The following is a 14690-nucleotide window of genomic DNA, read 5'->3' as shown; positions in this document are numbered from 1 at the left end:
ATTTTTTTGCCACACTGATGCGGCAACAAGTATTAAAAGTATTTATTAAAAATTTACTAATTAGTTTTATAAATTTTATCGATTAAATTAGGAGGAAAAAAGAAGAAGAAGACGAAAATAAGTGCCTCCAAAACCTCCCACACGTCCACACATCTCTCATTTATTCTAGAATCTGCAAGTTAAACTCTAAAATTTGGTTTTTATTTTTCCACAACTAGAAACCGATAATTTCCAAGCTCCACTTCTATTTCTCTAAGGTTAAGCAATCAATTTTTCTCGAAGCCTCCATTCATCACCATCGAATAATCATCTTAAAATTTTTGTTGCTTTCAAAACTCTAGAAAACAAATTCACATCATCTTAAACAATTTTTTCATCCGAAACCCTTAATTAGCAAACAAACTCACGATTTATTCTCTCAATTTAAAGCTTCTAGGGTTTATGGTTTGATATTTCTAAGAGGAAAAATCAAGTGTGAGACAACATCTTATACCCCTGTTGTTATTGGTTGCGATCAAGGTAATTAGTGTTTTGGTTTTACCTGTAGATGATTTACTTGCAGTTTAAGAAAATTGTTAATCTTGTTGTAGATTTATGGTTTTAGAGTTCATGTTTATAATTGTGGGTTCTTTGATTAGAAATTTATGGTGAATTCGTGAATCAAGTTTTGTGATAGAACACAGAACTCACACTTGAGATAAATAACTCTCGGACTTGAGAGATTTTTCTTTTTTTATTAGATTGTACAGATGTTACCAGTACATGGCTATATAGCCTTACACATCAACTATCTAGAGTCTTGTGAAGTGGTTAACTAAAGTTGGTGTTCACACAAGAACTTTGACTGGCTGTGTAAACGCTAGACAACTTACAGACTAGTAATTTCTTTTAACCACTACACTAGTATTTACATTCGGAGAATTCTAGAAAAAGTGTATCAAGCATTTCAACACTCCTCCTTGATACACTTTTGATCAACTCCCAGTAGTCTTCTTAGGAACTCAAATTTTGGCCTTGCCAAAGATTTTGTAAATATGTCTGCAATTTTTTCTCCAGTATTGCAGTACTTGAGCTCAATTTCTTTGTCCGCTGTTGCTTCTCGAATAAAATGATGCTTGATAGGAATGTGTTTTGTGCGATTATGAAACACAGGATTCTTCGATATAGCAATCGCAGACTTGTTGTCACAATATATTTCAGTCGCTTGATTTTTCTTTTCTCCCAAATCTTCAAATATTCTTCTCAGCCATGTAGCTTGGCGTGCTGATTCTGCAGCTGATATATACTCGTCTTCTGTTGATGATTGCGCGACTCTTTCTTGCTTTTTAGAAGTCCAAGAAAATATACCAGAACCAAGTGAAAATGCATTGCCTGATGTGCTTCGCATATCATCCACTGAACCAGCCCAGTCACTATCCGTGTACCCAACTAGTTTTGAGTCTGTTTCTGGCTTGTACCATATGCCGTACTCCTTTGTACCTTGTAGATACCTTAACATTCTTTTTGCTGCACCATAATGAATTTGTGTTGGACTTTGCATAAATCTTGACAGTAAACTAGTTGCATACATGATATCAGGCCTTGTTGCCGTAAGGTATAGCAAACTTCCAATTATACTTCTGTAGGTTGATGCATTTGCTTTCGCCGATCCATCTTCCTTCCTTAGTTTTTCATTAGGTACCAGTGGTGTTGCTACAGACTTGCATCCAGCCATCTTGAACCTTTTTAGTAGGTTTTCAATATATTTCTTCTGACATATGAAGATGCCTTCTTCTTCTTGATTTATTTCGAGTCCGAAAAAATAGTGCATTAATCCGAGGTCGGTCATCTCGAATGTCTTCATCATGTCTTCCTTGAACACCTGAAGTAGAGATTCATTGTTCCCTGTATAGATAAGATCATCTACATACATAGAAACAATAAGAGTACCCGAATTTATAGTCTTAATGTAAAGTGTTGGTTCATTTGGACTCCTCCTGAATCCAGATCCAATGAAATATTTGTCAATGCGACTGTACCACGCTCGCGGTGCTTGTTTAAGCCCGTATAGAGCTTTCTTTAGCTTTAGCACTTCCTCTTCTCTCCTTGCTTGACAAAACTTTGTGGTTGCTGGATATATATCTCTTCCTCCAACTCACCATTTAGAAATGCTGATTTAACATCTAACTGATGAATTCTGCATTTCTTTTGAGCTGCAAGTGCCACAAGTGCTCTTATAGTGTCAAGTCATGCCAGTGGTGCAAATGTTTCATGGAAATCAACCCCTGGTTACTGCGAGAAACATTTGGCCACGAGTCTCACTTTACGTTTTTGAATTGATCCATCTGGATTAGTTTTGGTTTTGTGAACCCACTTCACGCCAATGATTTCTTTGTCATGTGGACGTTCGACACGTTCCCATGTTCCATTTTTATCGATCTTTTTGATCTCTTCTTTCATTGGATCAACCCATACACCTTGTTTAACTGCTTCCTCAAAGCTCTCAGGTTCTGCAAATGCAAAGTTGCAAGTTTCATATAGGTCTCACAATGATCGAACCTTTCCTGGTGTTGATTCTGGAGAGGGTACTTCTTGTTGTGGAGTTAATGCTGGAGCTGGTGATTCTGGTGGTGAATCTGCAGGTGATGTAGTCTGCTCGCCACCATCATTTTTATCATCCTGATTTTCAGTCTCCGTAGGTAGCATCACTGTCCTTCTGGTAATAGTATCTGCCTCCCAATTCCATGAGGAATTCTCATCGAACTCAACATCTCTACTAAGTATCATCTTCTTTGTATGAAGATTGTATACTCTGTAGCCTTTGGATTGAGAGCTGTAACCCATGAAGATACCTTTCTCTGATTTTTCTTCTAGCTTATGTCTCTTTTCTTTGGAGATATGAATATACCATATACACCCAAATACTTTGAGATGTTTTGCTGACGGCTTCCTGTTGCTCCAGGATTCAATTGGAGTCTTGTCTCTCACTGCTTTTGTTGGACATCTGTTCAGCAAATACACTGCCGTGTAAACAGCTTCTTCCCAGAATTTCTTTGGCATGCCTTTTTCATACAACATAGATCTATCCATCTCCATTAGGGTTCTTTTTTTCCTCTCCGATACGCCGTTTTGTTCCGGTGCATATCCTACTGTTAACTGGTGTTCAACTCCTTCATCTTCACAAAACTTGTTAAAATTTTTAGAGGTGTACTCTGTACCCCTGTAAAATCATCGATGAAAAGAATGAAGTGCCTGGATTGATAGAGCGATGGTGTCCTCATCGGTCCACAAACATCTGTATGCACGAGTTCTAATGGTGCAGTTCCTCGCCAAGATTGTCCATGCAGAAATGATTGACGATGTTGCTTCCCAAGTTGGCAGCCTTCACATATGTCAGAAATTTCTTGTATACAGGGCATGTCTCTTATCATATTCTTTTGCTGGAGTATCTTGAGAGCATGGAAATTGAAGTGACCAAATCTTCGATGCCACAACCATGAATCTTCAACTTCTACTTTCAGGGCAGTATTGCTTACATAATTCCAATGTAAAGGAAAATTTCGATTTTGCATTTTCACAGTAGAAATAATTTGATTCTTTTTCTTTCTATCATATATGAAGCATATACCATCCGCAAAGTACAAAGAATATCCATTTTCGACCATTTGGCCGACACTCAATAGACTGGTTTTCAAACTGGGAACTAAGAATACATTTCGAATAAATTTCGTACCTTTTTTAGTTTGCACTGCAATTGTCCCTTTGCCTTTTGTTTCAATTAGTTCACCGTTTCCCAATCTGATTAGTTCCTTTTTGGATGTGTCGATGTCACAGAAAATGCTCTCGTCGCCAGTCATATGATTGGTGCAACCACTATCGACATACCATGCTTCATTTTTTTCTTCTGATGATGTTTGGTGGGCATAAAACAGTTATGCTTCCTCCTCCTTCTCTTCTTCATGATAGTTGGCATGGAAGTTTTTCTTTGCCCCGCAATATTTTGCAATATGACCAAAACGCTTGCAATTGTCACATTTCGGCTTTCCTTTATGCCAGCAATCTTCTGTTTGATGATTTGGTATTTCACAAATCGTACAAGGTGGGAAATTTTTCTTTCCTGTCTCTCTTTTTACCCAATTATTATTGTGTTTATCTCCTTTATAATTTCCTTTGGATTTTCCGCCATCTTCTTTAGATTTCTGAGACTTGCCAAAGTTGAGTTTCAACTGAAACGCACTTTCGATTGGGGCTCCGTTACGCCTACTCAATCTCTGTTCGTAGGCTTCTAAAGAACCCATAAGTTCTGTCACCGAGAGAGTCTTAATGTCTTTCGACTCCTCAATTGCAGTTACTATAGGATCACATTTTTCAGAGAGACTTATAAGAATTTTTTCAACCAACTTTTTATCAGCAATAACTTCACCATAAATACTCATTTGATTAACTATATCTTTCACTCTAGAATAAAAATTCTTTGTTGTCTCAGAATCCTTCATTTTGATGTTTTCCAAATCTCTTCTGAGTGTTTGCAATTTAATGGTCCGTACCTTTTCATCTCCTTGAAACTCCTCCTTCAGCTTAGTCCATGCTTCTTTGGCCGTTGTAGCTCCCATAATCCTTGGAAATATTGTGTCATCAACCGTTGACTGAAGAGTATATAGAGCTTTAGCATTTTTTTTTGTTTTTTCTCCTTCAACTGAGTTTGTTGTTCCTCAGTCAAATTTGTTGTAGTGTCTAGATCAACACCAGTTTCAATTATGTCCCAAAGATCTTGAGACACAAAATATGTCTTCAATTTTATGCTCCAGAAATCATAATTTTCACCGGAAAATATAGGTACTGCAATTGATGATTGACTACTGCTTGCCATGATTGTATACGAAATTGAAACGCCCTATTAGATCGAACGTGCTCTGATACCACTGTTGGGTTCTTTGATTAGAAGTTTATGGTGAATTTGTGAATCAAGTTTTGTGATAGAACACAGAACTCACACTTGAGATAGATAACTCTCGGACTCGAGAGATTTTCCTTTTTTTTTATTAGATTGTACAGATGTTACAAGTACATGGCTATATAGCCTTACACATCAACTATCTAGAGTCTTCTGAACTGGTTAACTAAAGTTGGTGTTCACACAAGAACTTTGACTGGTTGTGTAAACACTAGACAACTTACAGACTAGTAATTTCTTTTAACCACTACACTAGTATTTACATTCAGAGAATTCTAGAAAAAGTGTATCACACATTTCAACAATAACATTATTTTAGATTTTTAATTTTGTCAAAATTAGGTATGAGATCTGGAATAAGGCTTTTCCTCGGTGTAATCAAGAAAGGACCCGTCTTTTTGATTTTTATTGTTGAGATATGTTGTGGGTTTTCTATGAATTGTGTTTTGCTAAATTAAAGGAATTTTGACTTCTTTAATTTGATGAATTATCATTATTATGGTTTTTTTGTGGTGGGATTGATTTAAGGCATGTTTACTGATTTTTGTAAGGTACTAAAATTTTCCATGAATTGTAAAAACCCAATCTGTTTTCATCACTGAAGGGTGTTTAGTCTTATATTGACTATATTGAAATGGTGGTGGAATTGAACACAACTGGGTTTTGTCGAATTCAAACATTTATCAACTTGAGTATTTCCTTGGATTTCTGTTGTTTTTCTTTTTTACAATTCATTGTTTGTTGTTTGGATTATTTGATAATAATATTTTCTTCATGTGAGAGAAGCTAGTTATGTTGTTTTAAGTAATTGTTAGTTTTATTGACTAATGTGATTCTCTCTTGGTTTTATTGAAATGGCATTTAAAGTATTGTATTTTGTTTTCTGATTATAAATGATAATTTAAAGATAAATCCGCGCTGGATGCGAAGAAGGAGAGTTTAAAGTATGGAGAGAATCTGATCACATTGCAGCTCAGACATTTACATTTCGTGATATGGCAGCGGAAACAAAGAATTTCAGGGAAGATTGTTTAGTTGGTGAAGGTGGTTTTGGAAGAGTTTATAAATACAGGGAGATTGGATAGTACAAACCAGGTTCGTCGTGTTCGGATATGTTGGGTTTTTTCTTTACCATTCGTTCTTGGGTTATGGCTGTTGTGATTGATGTCAATTGATTTACTTGAGTTTGAACTGATGTGTGAACTCTGAGCATGTGGTTGCTACAGGCTTGATGTCAATTGATTCTCAACATTACTTGAGATTGAACTGATGTGAACTCCGAATATTTGGTTTCTACAGGTTGTTGCTTTCAAGCAACTTGGTCGGAATGGATTACATGTTATTGTGCCAATGGAGATTAAAGACTTCTAGTCTATGAATTTATGGCTTTAGGATCGTTAGAAGATCTACATGGTAAATATTAAGTTTTTATTTTATTAAATATTTCCCCTTTTTCACTTTTATGGGCGCATGACTTATTTGGTTCATTTTGTAGACCTTCCACCTGACAAGAATCGACTTGACTGTAGCGCAAGGGTGAAAATTGCAGCTAGTGCAACTAAAGGATTGGATTATTTTCATGACAATGCAAACCCCCTGTTATATACCGAGATTTAAAAAATGCTCAAATATTTAGCTTGGGAAGGGATACCATCCTAAACTATCTGATTTTTGGTTGGCCAAACTGGGTCCTGTTGGGATAACCCTCATATGTCCACGAGAGTTATGAGCACATATGGTTACTGTGCACCAGAGTACACAATGACTGGTCAACTTACATTAAAATTTGATGTTTGTAGATTTGGGGTTGTACTGTTCGAGATCTTAACTTAGAGAATTCGAAATCCGCAGGGGAGCATAAGCTTGTTGCACGGGTAAGATAACATGTCGATCTCAGTTGTTTAGCTCATTCTCTGTCTTATAGACTAGATATTTACATAATAGGTCATACGTATGCATTACTGATCCCTCCACTTTTTATTCTTCAGCCTGAATTGGACTTGCATTATGTTCTGCTCAGTGCTTTTATTTTCCTATCTATTTACTTTGAAATATTGCCTGTTACCTAAATGCGATTTGATCCCTGGAAAATGACGCACAAAACCTTCTGCAGTACATCTGTCTTACCTACTTTGTTGCGTTTCTTATTACAGTTGTTTAATCCAATCCTTATCTTTTGGCTGCAGGCACAAACCTTGTTTAAAGATTGAAGGAAATTCTCGCAGACGGCCCGATCTGATGCTTCAGAGCCAGTATCCTGCAATAGGCCTATACACAGCACTTGCAGTTGCTATTAAATTCTCTTCTTTAGCGTCGTCTTGAATTCTGATATTGTGTGTTTTTAGTTTGTTAGTTTTTTGTCATATTAAAGCAGGATTTGCTATACTTGTAAGTTGTAACATTTTTCTTTTTAAATAAAATCTAGATTCGTTGTTGATTCTATTTTTGTATATGTGGAATGCATAGCTCCGGTACACTAGACAATAAAATTTGTTATGCCTTGACATTAAAAAGAAAAAAAAGTTATTTTTGCCTCACATTATTGCCTCTCGAATTGGGGTGGCAAAAGATTTTAAAAATAAAACAAAATTTAAAATAAATACTAACAAATAAAATCCAAAAAGTTTTTTTGCCTCACTAGTTGGAGTGGTAAAATATTTTATAAATAAAGTAAAATTTAAAATAAATAAAAAAATATAATAAAAAATGTCAACTTGCCTCTGCTATTGCCTCACTCTTTGATGTGGCAAAATACCCAACTTTTGCTATAATACATTAAAGAGGTGGCAATAATTTCTTGCCACTCAGGTTCTTGCCACTAGCTTGTCAAAATATTTTTATGTGGCCATAGGATTTAGCCACATGAAATATGGGTTCTCGCCACATAAACGGCATGTTGCAATACTCCACTTTTCTTGTAGTGAGCTTATTGCAGCGAACACCGCTCGTAGAACGAAGAAAATCTAACAAGAATGAAGTGAAGTCTACTAGCAATCAATGTTACTCGTAACAATAGCTTATGATGAAATTGATGTGATTAGCGTTTTATAGATTGTTTTTATGATTAGATCTTTTCTTTGTTTTGAGATGAAAATGAAGTTGATTAACCTTCATCTAGTTTGCCTAATCTTTTTCAAATTGAATTAGCTAAAACATATTGTTTTGACCTGAAGCTTTCAGGATCAAGAAGTTTGTTTTTCAGCTATTTATCTTACGGTATTATTTCCATACAAGTTCATACGCGTTAAATAAGGAGGGAATGTTATAAATACATTTAAGTGCATTAAATAATAAGATCTCACTTGATGAAAAGTTTATTAAAGATAATAGGAGGAGTAATTTAGCTCCACAAAAAATGGTTTTTAAAAAATTTCCTAAAAAAAAAAACTTATATAAATCTATAGATTCTAAACGCATATCTATCCTAGAATTTTCTAAGCCATCCGGAGGTCTTTCAGATAGAATTAAAGGACTGTTCCTTTCACTACTCTCTCATTCACTGGGTAAAATCTTTTGAATTTCATTTATTTTTAAATTCCTGCTTGATTTGATTTTATATATCTTGTTGAACCAATATTCATTTTGTTAGGCAGGAATTTATTTCTAGTATCTATCAGATTTTATCATTCATTGATGTTGGGTTTGTTTGTATTAATAGGTGATAAAATGGATAGGAGAGAAAATAATGATAATCTGAGCCATTCGCTTCTTACTTCTTCATCTTCTCCTGATCAAGATAATGCCGAACCTACAAATCTAGAAAATGAAGTAAGCATATCAATAAGTCAGGATAATGCAGTAGAAGGGGTGTTAGTAATCTCCCAAGGGAATGGGGATGTAGGTTCCCCCAGAAGGTCACTCGGTCCTGGTGAACCGAATCCTTCAATACCTGATCTGAATGTCGAAGTAGTGGGTGAATCAACTACGGCGGTACCAGAAAGTGATGATTTAGTAGGTTTGTCAATTTCTCAAGGAAATGGGGATGTAGGCTCCCGAAGAAGGTCACTGGCTGGTGAATCTAATTCTTGCGGACTTGAGGTAAATGTTGAAGAACAAGTCGGTGAATCAAAAACGGCGTCGAGTGGGCAAGCACTGGATGACCACATGAGGCGGCATCCAAAGAGAAGGGCAGAAGCTTCGTCGTCAGTGCAGGATTCTACGTCTTTAGCACGAATTGGGTTGGTAGTGGATCTAAATCTTCCCCTTCCTCCTAATATTCCTCCTCCTCCTTATTTGCCTACAGAGAACGATGAGGATTCATCAGCATCATCTTCGTCATCATCACCATCTCCCGATACCAGTCCAGATAAGGTTCCAGAGTTTAAGCGCCGCAGAATCAATGATGAAAGGCAATAGGAGATTAGTTGGAAGGAATTTCTCTCAAGATTACATCATGATATGGGTGTCCAGCTCTTTTCTCTTTTCTTGTTACTTCCATCATTTTAAAAACCCTAATTTTCAATCTCCAAATTAGAAAAATTTAGGTTTTCTTTTTGGTGAAAGAGAGGGTTTAAAATTTAGGGTTTTTTAGGAATTTTCAAAAGGACTTTTGTTTCATCTTATTGTGATCATCTACATACTTCTTGATTCAAATATGAACCCCAAACAAATTAAGGTATTGTTGTTGTTGTTTCTTCATTTATTATTCCAATTTTCATACTTCTCTTGTTTTGATGAAACTGTATATTTGATATTGGAATAATATAGAATGCTTTACATAGAATACAGAGATCAGTGAACATGTATTGTGAGAATGCCCATAAAATTTTGGGAGGATTTGATAGTTTTAGGGTATCATAGTGTATATCTGGCAAGTATAAATTGATTCTTTTGATAAAAGATAGAGGTGTAAAACGTGTCGGGCCGGCACATCCCAACCCACAAAATCACGTGCTTAGCGTGCTGCGAGCTGTGTTGGGTTGTGCCAGAGATTCAAACGTGTTGTGCTAAATGGCATGTCGTGTTGTGCCAGAAAAATAAACGTATGTGCTGTGTTAACACACTTATTTTATGTTTTTCAAAAATAAATATTTTTGAAATATTTTAGGAGTTCAAATTTGTGCACTAAAATTTGGACTCCTAAAATATGGCTAAAAACATAAAGACACACATGGTAAGGCATACATGTTATGCATTTCTCTGTAATTAATACGCAATAGTGGGTAATGTAAAGGGTAGGAAAGTTACTCGCGTAACCAGAATTCCATTTGGGATATGCAAGTGATTCACCTTCATGTAGAACAAATTAATTTGTCACCGGAAGATGTTTTACATTACATGAGCTACATTACGGCAATATGGCAATAATCCTTTTTTCTAAGGCCCAAAATACATCAAATTTCTTTTAATGGTATAGTCTAGGGTCAATAATCAGATGTCTATCTCTTTGATACCTGCGCGAAAATATAAGAATACGAGAAATACTGTAAATCGCCAGAGAAAGCAAAAAAGGAAATGGTTGTAGTTGCATCTTTTCTGATGCCTACACCCATGATGATTTTATCCATCAAAACACATCAAACGCACACAAAAGATGATAAAGGTGCAGGAATGTAAAGGGAGACAGATCTTTTTACGTGGTTCGGTTAATTGTGACCTACATCCACGGATTTCATGATGTTGTGAGTTGTCACATAATCTCCATTGGAGAGGCTCTCATGGAGATCTAAGGAAGAAGAAGGAGGCTAGCCTTAGCTAGCAGGAGAGAAAGATCTAGCCTTAGCTAGAGACCATCTAAAGGAAGATCCCCCTAACCCTATTTCTCTTTCTCTTATATAAGGTAGGTGGTTACATTAAATTACATTTATGCCCATAGGGCTGACTAGATAGGATAAGACCAAGTAGTTGGGTGTACATAGTGTAGTTGGTTGTATTGTAGTAAGATACTTCGGCTCCTAATTTTGCGCCACGTAGCGAGTTGATATTTTGCCCTCACATTTTGCTCCTTTGGTTGACGGTTGTTGGAACAATAATCCTTAAGCAAATCAACATCGTTTTGGCAGTGGAGGCGAGAGAAGTGGCTGAGCGAGACTTTTGAACATGCTTGGTTCCGATATGACTTGTAGTTAGGCTTCACTTTTGTAGAGTGTTTGGTTGGGGTCGCCCGAGTTGGTTGTTGCGATGCTTGTGCTTCACGATCTGTGATCTGTGCGATACGATGTAGCTGTGCGAGTTACGACTCCGAGTAACAGTGTGAGGTCGCTCTCAATTATTGGTCTTTGATTCATTGCTGGAGTTAGTTCATGACTTCAGTTGGTGGTGTGTGGTACCGAGCTTCCTGGCTCTTTGTTGCTGAAGGAACTTCGCAGAAGAATATAACCATCTTTTAAAAGTATTAATACTTTCCCCTGTTCTTGTGTGAAGTTCTGAGGCAGTCCTTGTGTTCGTGTTCATTGTGGTTGCTCCTTGGCAGTTTGTGCACCAGCATTAGTTCCTAACGATTTGTCGTGGTTGTGCTTCTTGGGACCATCATGGGTACCTGCTGCTCAAGATAAAGTAGTAATTGCTATATTGCAGCAATACAAGTTTAAGATTTACTTTGCTTCATAAGCGTAAACATTATAGTAATCAAGTACTACAGTTGTAAGAGATAAAAACAGTTCAAAATTTTGTATTTGCAAAGATAAAATAAGATATTTGATATCATTAAGCATGTTTATGGTATGAATAATTTGTATTCATGCATATGTAGTCTATTTAAGCTATATATTAAGATATTAAGAATTATGTGAGAAGAGTTAGTGGAATGCACAGTTAACAGTTCCTTAATGTAAGTGATACTTAGTTGTTTTGACAATTAGCTAATTGCCTTTGCATCTGTAGCTTGGTCCTTTCTCCGAGCGATGAGGATTTTTCCTGATAGGTATGACAGTTCAAATTATATGCTCCTGTTGGCATTTGAGAGGATAATTTTTTCAAAATATCTAAAATACATTCAATGAAATGAAATAAATTGAGATAAGTTGAGGATAGATAAGCTTTGAATCCTTCAACTTGGTGTAAAAAGTCTTATGCGAGTTATTTAATCGATGTGGTGTCTTTCCAAACGATTTCGGATTGCTCTGAGGTGAGCTTGTGAGTCCGAGCAGATCGGGTGAACAGGCCAGGCTGATGCTCCAGTCTGATACCACTGTCATGGCATGGGTTCGTGCTCCTTTCCGATGTGGAGGTACAGTCTGAGGTCTTTCCCCAAGGAATTACTCAAATCGTGCTTCCACACGATTGATTAGATGCCTTCGGATGGTAGTCTGAGGTCTTACTTCGTGCTCCAGTTGGAGGCTTGTATCTGTGGGGACTCAAAGTGTCTTCGCATCGTAATCCGAAGTCCTTCCTCGAGGACTTACTGTTTGCCTCAATATGAAAGTATCGAGGGTATATACTGCCCCCTTTGGTTTTTGGAAGCTTAAGAGCTTATAGCTTTTGAAGACAAAGTCAAGATTTGCCCCTAACTCCATCATCATAGTGGTATCTCTTTCGTCCTTGGAAAAGTTACGGGCTATAAGTCCAGGAAGTAATCAGCTTCCTATTTGGCCAGATAACCTCTTACAATACAAGTCGAGAGGATTTCAAGGATCCTTCTGATGGTCGCGAGGAGAAAACATGAAGAATGTCTGCAAAGAAAGGGAGAAAACATAGTCATCAAGCAAATAAAACGAGTACAACAACATGAACTGATGTGGCGGTAAATTTCTTATGTAAAAGTACGGAGAGCAAATTGTGCAAAGATAAGAGCATCTCCAATGGGAGGATGTGATGTTCCAAAAAATCATCTCTAACAGGAATTTTAAGGGAAGATGTGAAGCTTACATAGCTGACGGTTGGGTTTACATCCTCTAGCCTACCTTTTAGTTTCAGAGGATCTTTTAGAGGATTTAGGCAGTCAAAAATTCCATAATATTTAGCAAAAATAAATCTCTCTGCCTATGAGCATATAAAAATTGTAATATTTCTTCCACAATGAAACATGGTTGGAGATGATTATCTTGAACTTCCTAAAACTAAGGAAAGTTTCAATAAAAAATAGCAAAGTTACCCATCCATACATGAAGGAAATGGATGTCCCATTGGAAATGCTCTAATTACGGCATGAAATAATTTTAGTGGCGATGGCCATATTCTTGTTGCATAAAGAGAAAACAAAGTAGTTTCCTATACTTTGTTGGAAAAATTGGGTAAAAAAAGAGGATGAAAACAGAAACAGAAAATGGTGTACCCCTGACTTCAAGGCTCTTTCGATTCTTTTAGATAATAATTCGACCTTTCCCAATTAACTTGGAGAGTACAACAGGTCTCTCGAATTATGCCTTCGGAATTCAATGAAGCCCTAACACCGTAATCGAATTCAAGGATTTTACTTCCTTGACCCGACCAAGAAACACACTGTATAAGGTTCTGATGATGCTATTAGAGAAGAAGAAAACATATTGCTTTTGATGTGTTGGAATGAGAGAAAATCTTCGCTACTTAAAGAGGATTTCATGCCTTTTGGAGATGTCTACTCATCTCCAACAGACGCTTTCAAAGGCCATCCATTAATGGTATCTCTTCAGAGAAACCCTATGGGAAAAAACACGATCGTAGAAATTTCTGGAAAAACCAAATAGGTCGAACACATCTGGGTAGCGGCAACACCCCCCCCCCCCCCCCCCCCCCGGATAGAGACAAACATTTATGAAAATTTCCTACATTCTACCCCTATTTTCAAAAATGAAAAAAAACACAAAAACGAAGTAAAAAACTTTAAATCAGAGTGGATGCATCACAAAGTGACTGGCTACGTACCCGAGTGGGATCAAGCTAACACAGTTCACGCTCAGTTGAGAATAAGCATTATCGTTGGAACCAATACATAAGTGATACGCATCTTTTGGATTTAAACCTTCACTTAGTGTAAGAAATTCAATGCCTAATCGAGGTTCAATGGTGAAACTAGTGTTGAACCAAGTAACCCTAGTGATAAAACCGGAATCTCCAAACATATTGATTTCATAAGATAGTGTATTTTGTATCTAGCACGTTAATGACCATGTGCTAAAATTCTTGGATTCATGAGTCTTCTTTAGAGAACGGTCTTCTTCTCTTAGGAAACGACCTGATTTCCATAGTCATGTAAGTAAGTCTCTTTAGATGTTTCTGTGATACATCTGTTAAGCAAGTATAAACTTATTAAGGATTTGCATCCATTTTGGTTTCTTGCAGAACCTGCACTAATAAAAAGGTTGCACATGGTCCGGTCTGGTTTTCCTATAGAACCGGTCCATGTACCTGGTGTTGACCGGTACCTCATTTTGAGGACCGGTACCGGTCCGATACAAGCCCAGTACCGGTTTTTACTTGCTAGAAACTCTGGAAAAAAAAATCTAACACAACACAAGAAAAACAAACACCGGTAGTGCCTCTCTAATTCAATTCAATACCAATTCTAAAGACTCAACTCCTGCAACACTACATAATCAAACCTAACCTCTGCCATACTCATCATTTTATCAACCATTTAGTCTCTATTAACAACTTTAGGGTCTCTTACCTGCGTCTATAATACCTCCGTTTCAACACCACCACCAACATCATCCCATACCCTTAACTGCCCTGTTCTCCAATATCATCAGCACAACACATTAATATCGATCCAGTTCGGTTTCTTCACCCATCTATCTTTACCAACAATTACATCAGTGGTTCATTCCATATAACTCGGGCCTCCTTCTATATCCAATTCAATTCACAGTTTCATTCACAACATATAAACTCACCATTT

General features: G+C 36.8%; 1 protein-coding gene across 1 annotated transcript; it reads right to left on the bottom strand.

Moving 5' to 3' along the window:
• Positions 1-946: 946 nt before the first annotated feature.
• On the bottom strand, positions 947-2439 carry LOC113311312 (uncharacterized mitochondrial protein AtMg00810-like). The gene is made up of 3 exons (XM_026560151.1): positions 2307-2439; positions 2072-2192; positions 947-1976 (listed from the first exon to the last, which is right to left on the bottom strand). Exons 1-3 carry the CDS (start codon positions 2437-2439, stop codon positions 947-949), a joined length of 1284 nt encoding a protein of 427 aa, XP_026415936.1.
• Between the last annotated feature and the right edge of the window lie 12251 nt (positions 2440-14690).

Source organism: Papaver somniferum, chromosome 9 (genome assembly GCF_003573695.1).
Source record: "Papaver somniferum cultivar HN1 chromosome 9, ASM357369v1, whole genome shotgun sequence".
Taxonomy (NCBI): domain Eukaryota; kingdom Viridiplantae; phylum Streptophyta; class Magnoliopsida; order Ranunculales; family Papaveraceae; genus Papaver; species Papaver somniferum.
Note: the sequence above shows the minus strand (reverse complement) of the source record. Positions and strands in the feature narration are given on the sequence as shown.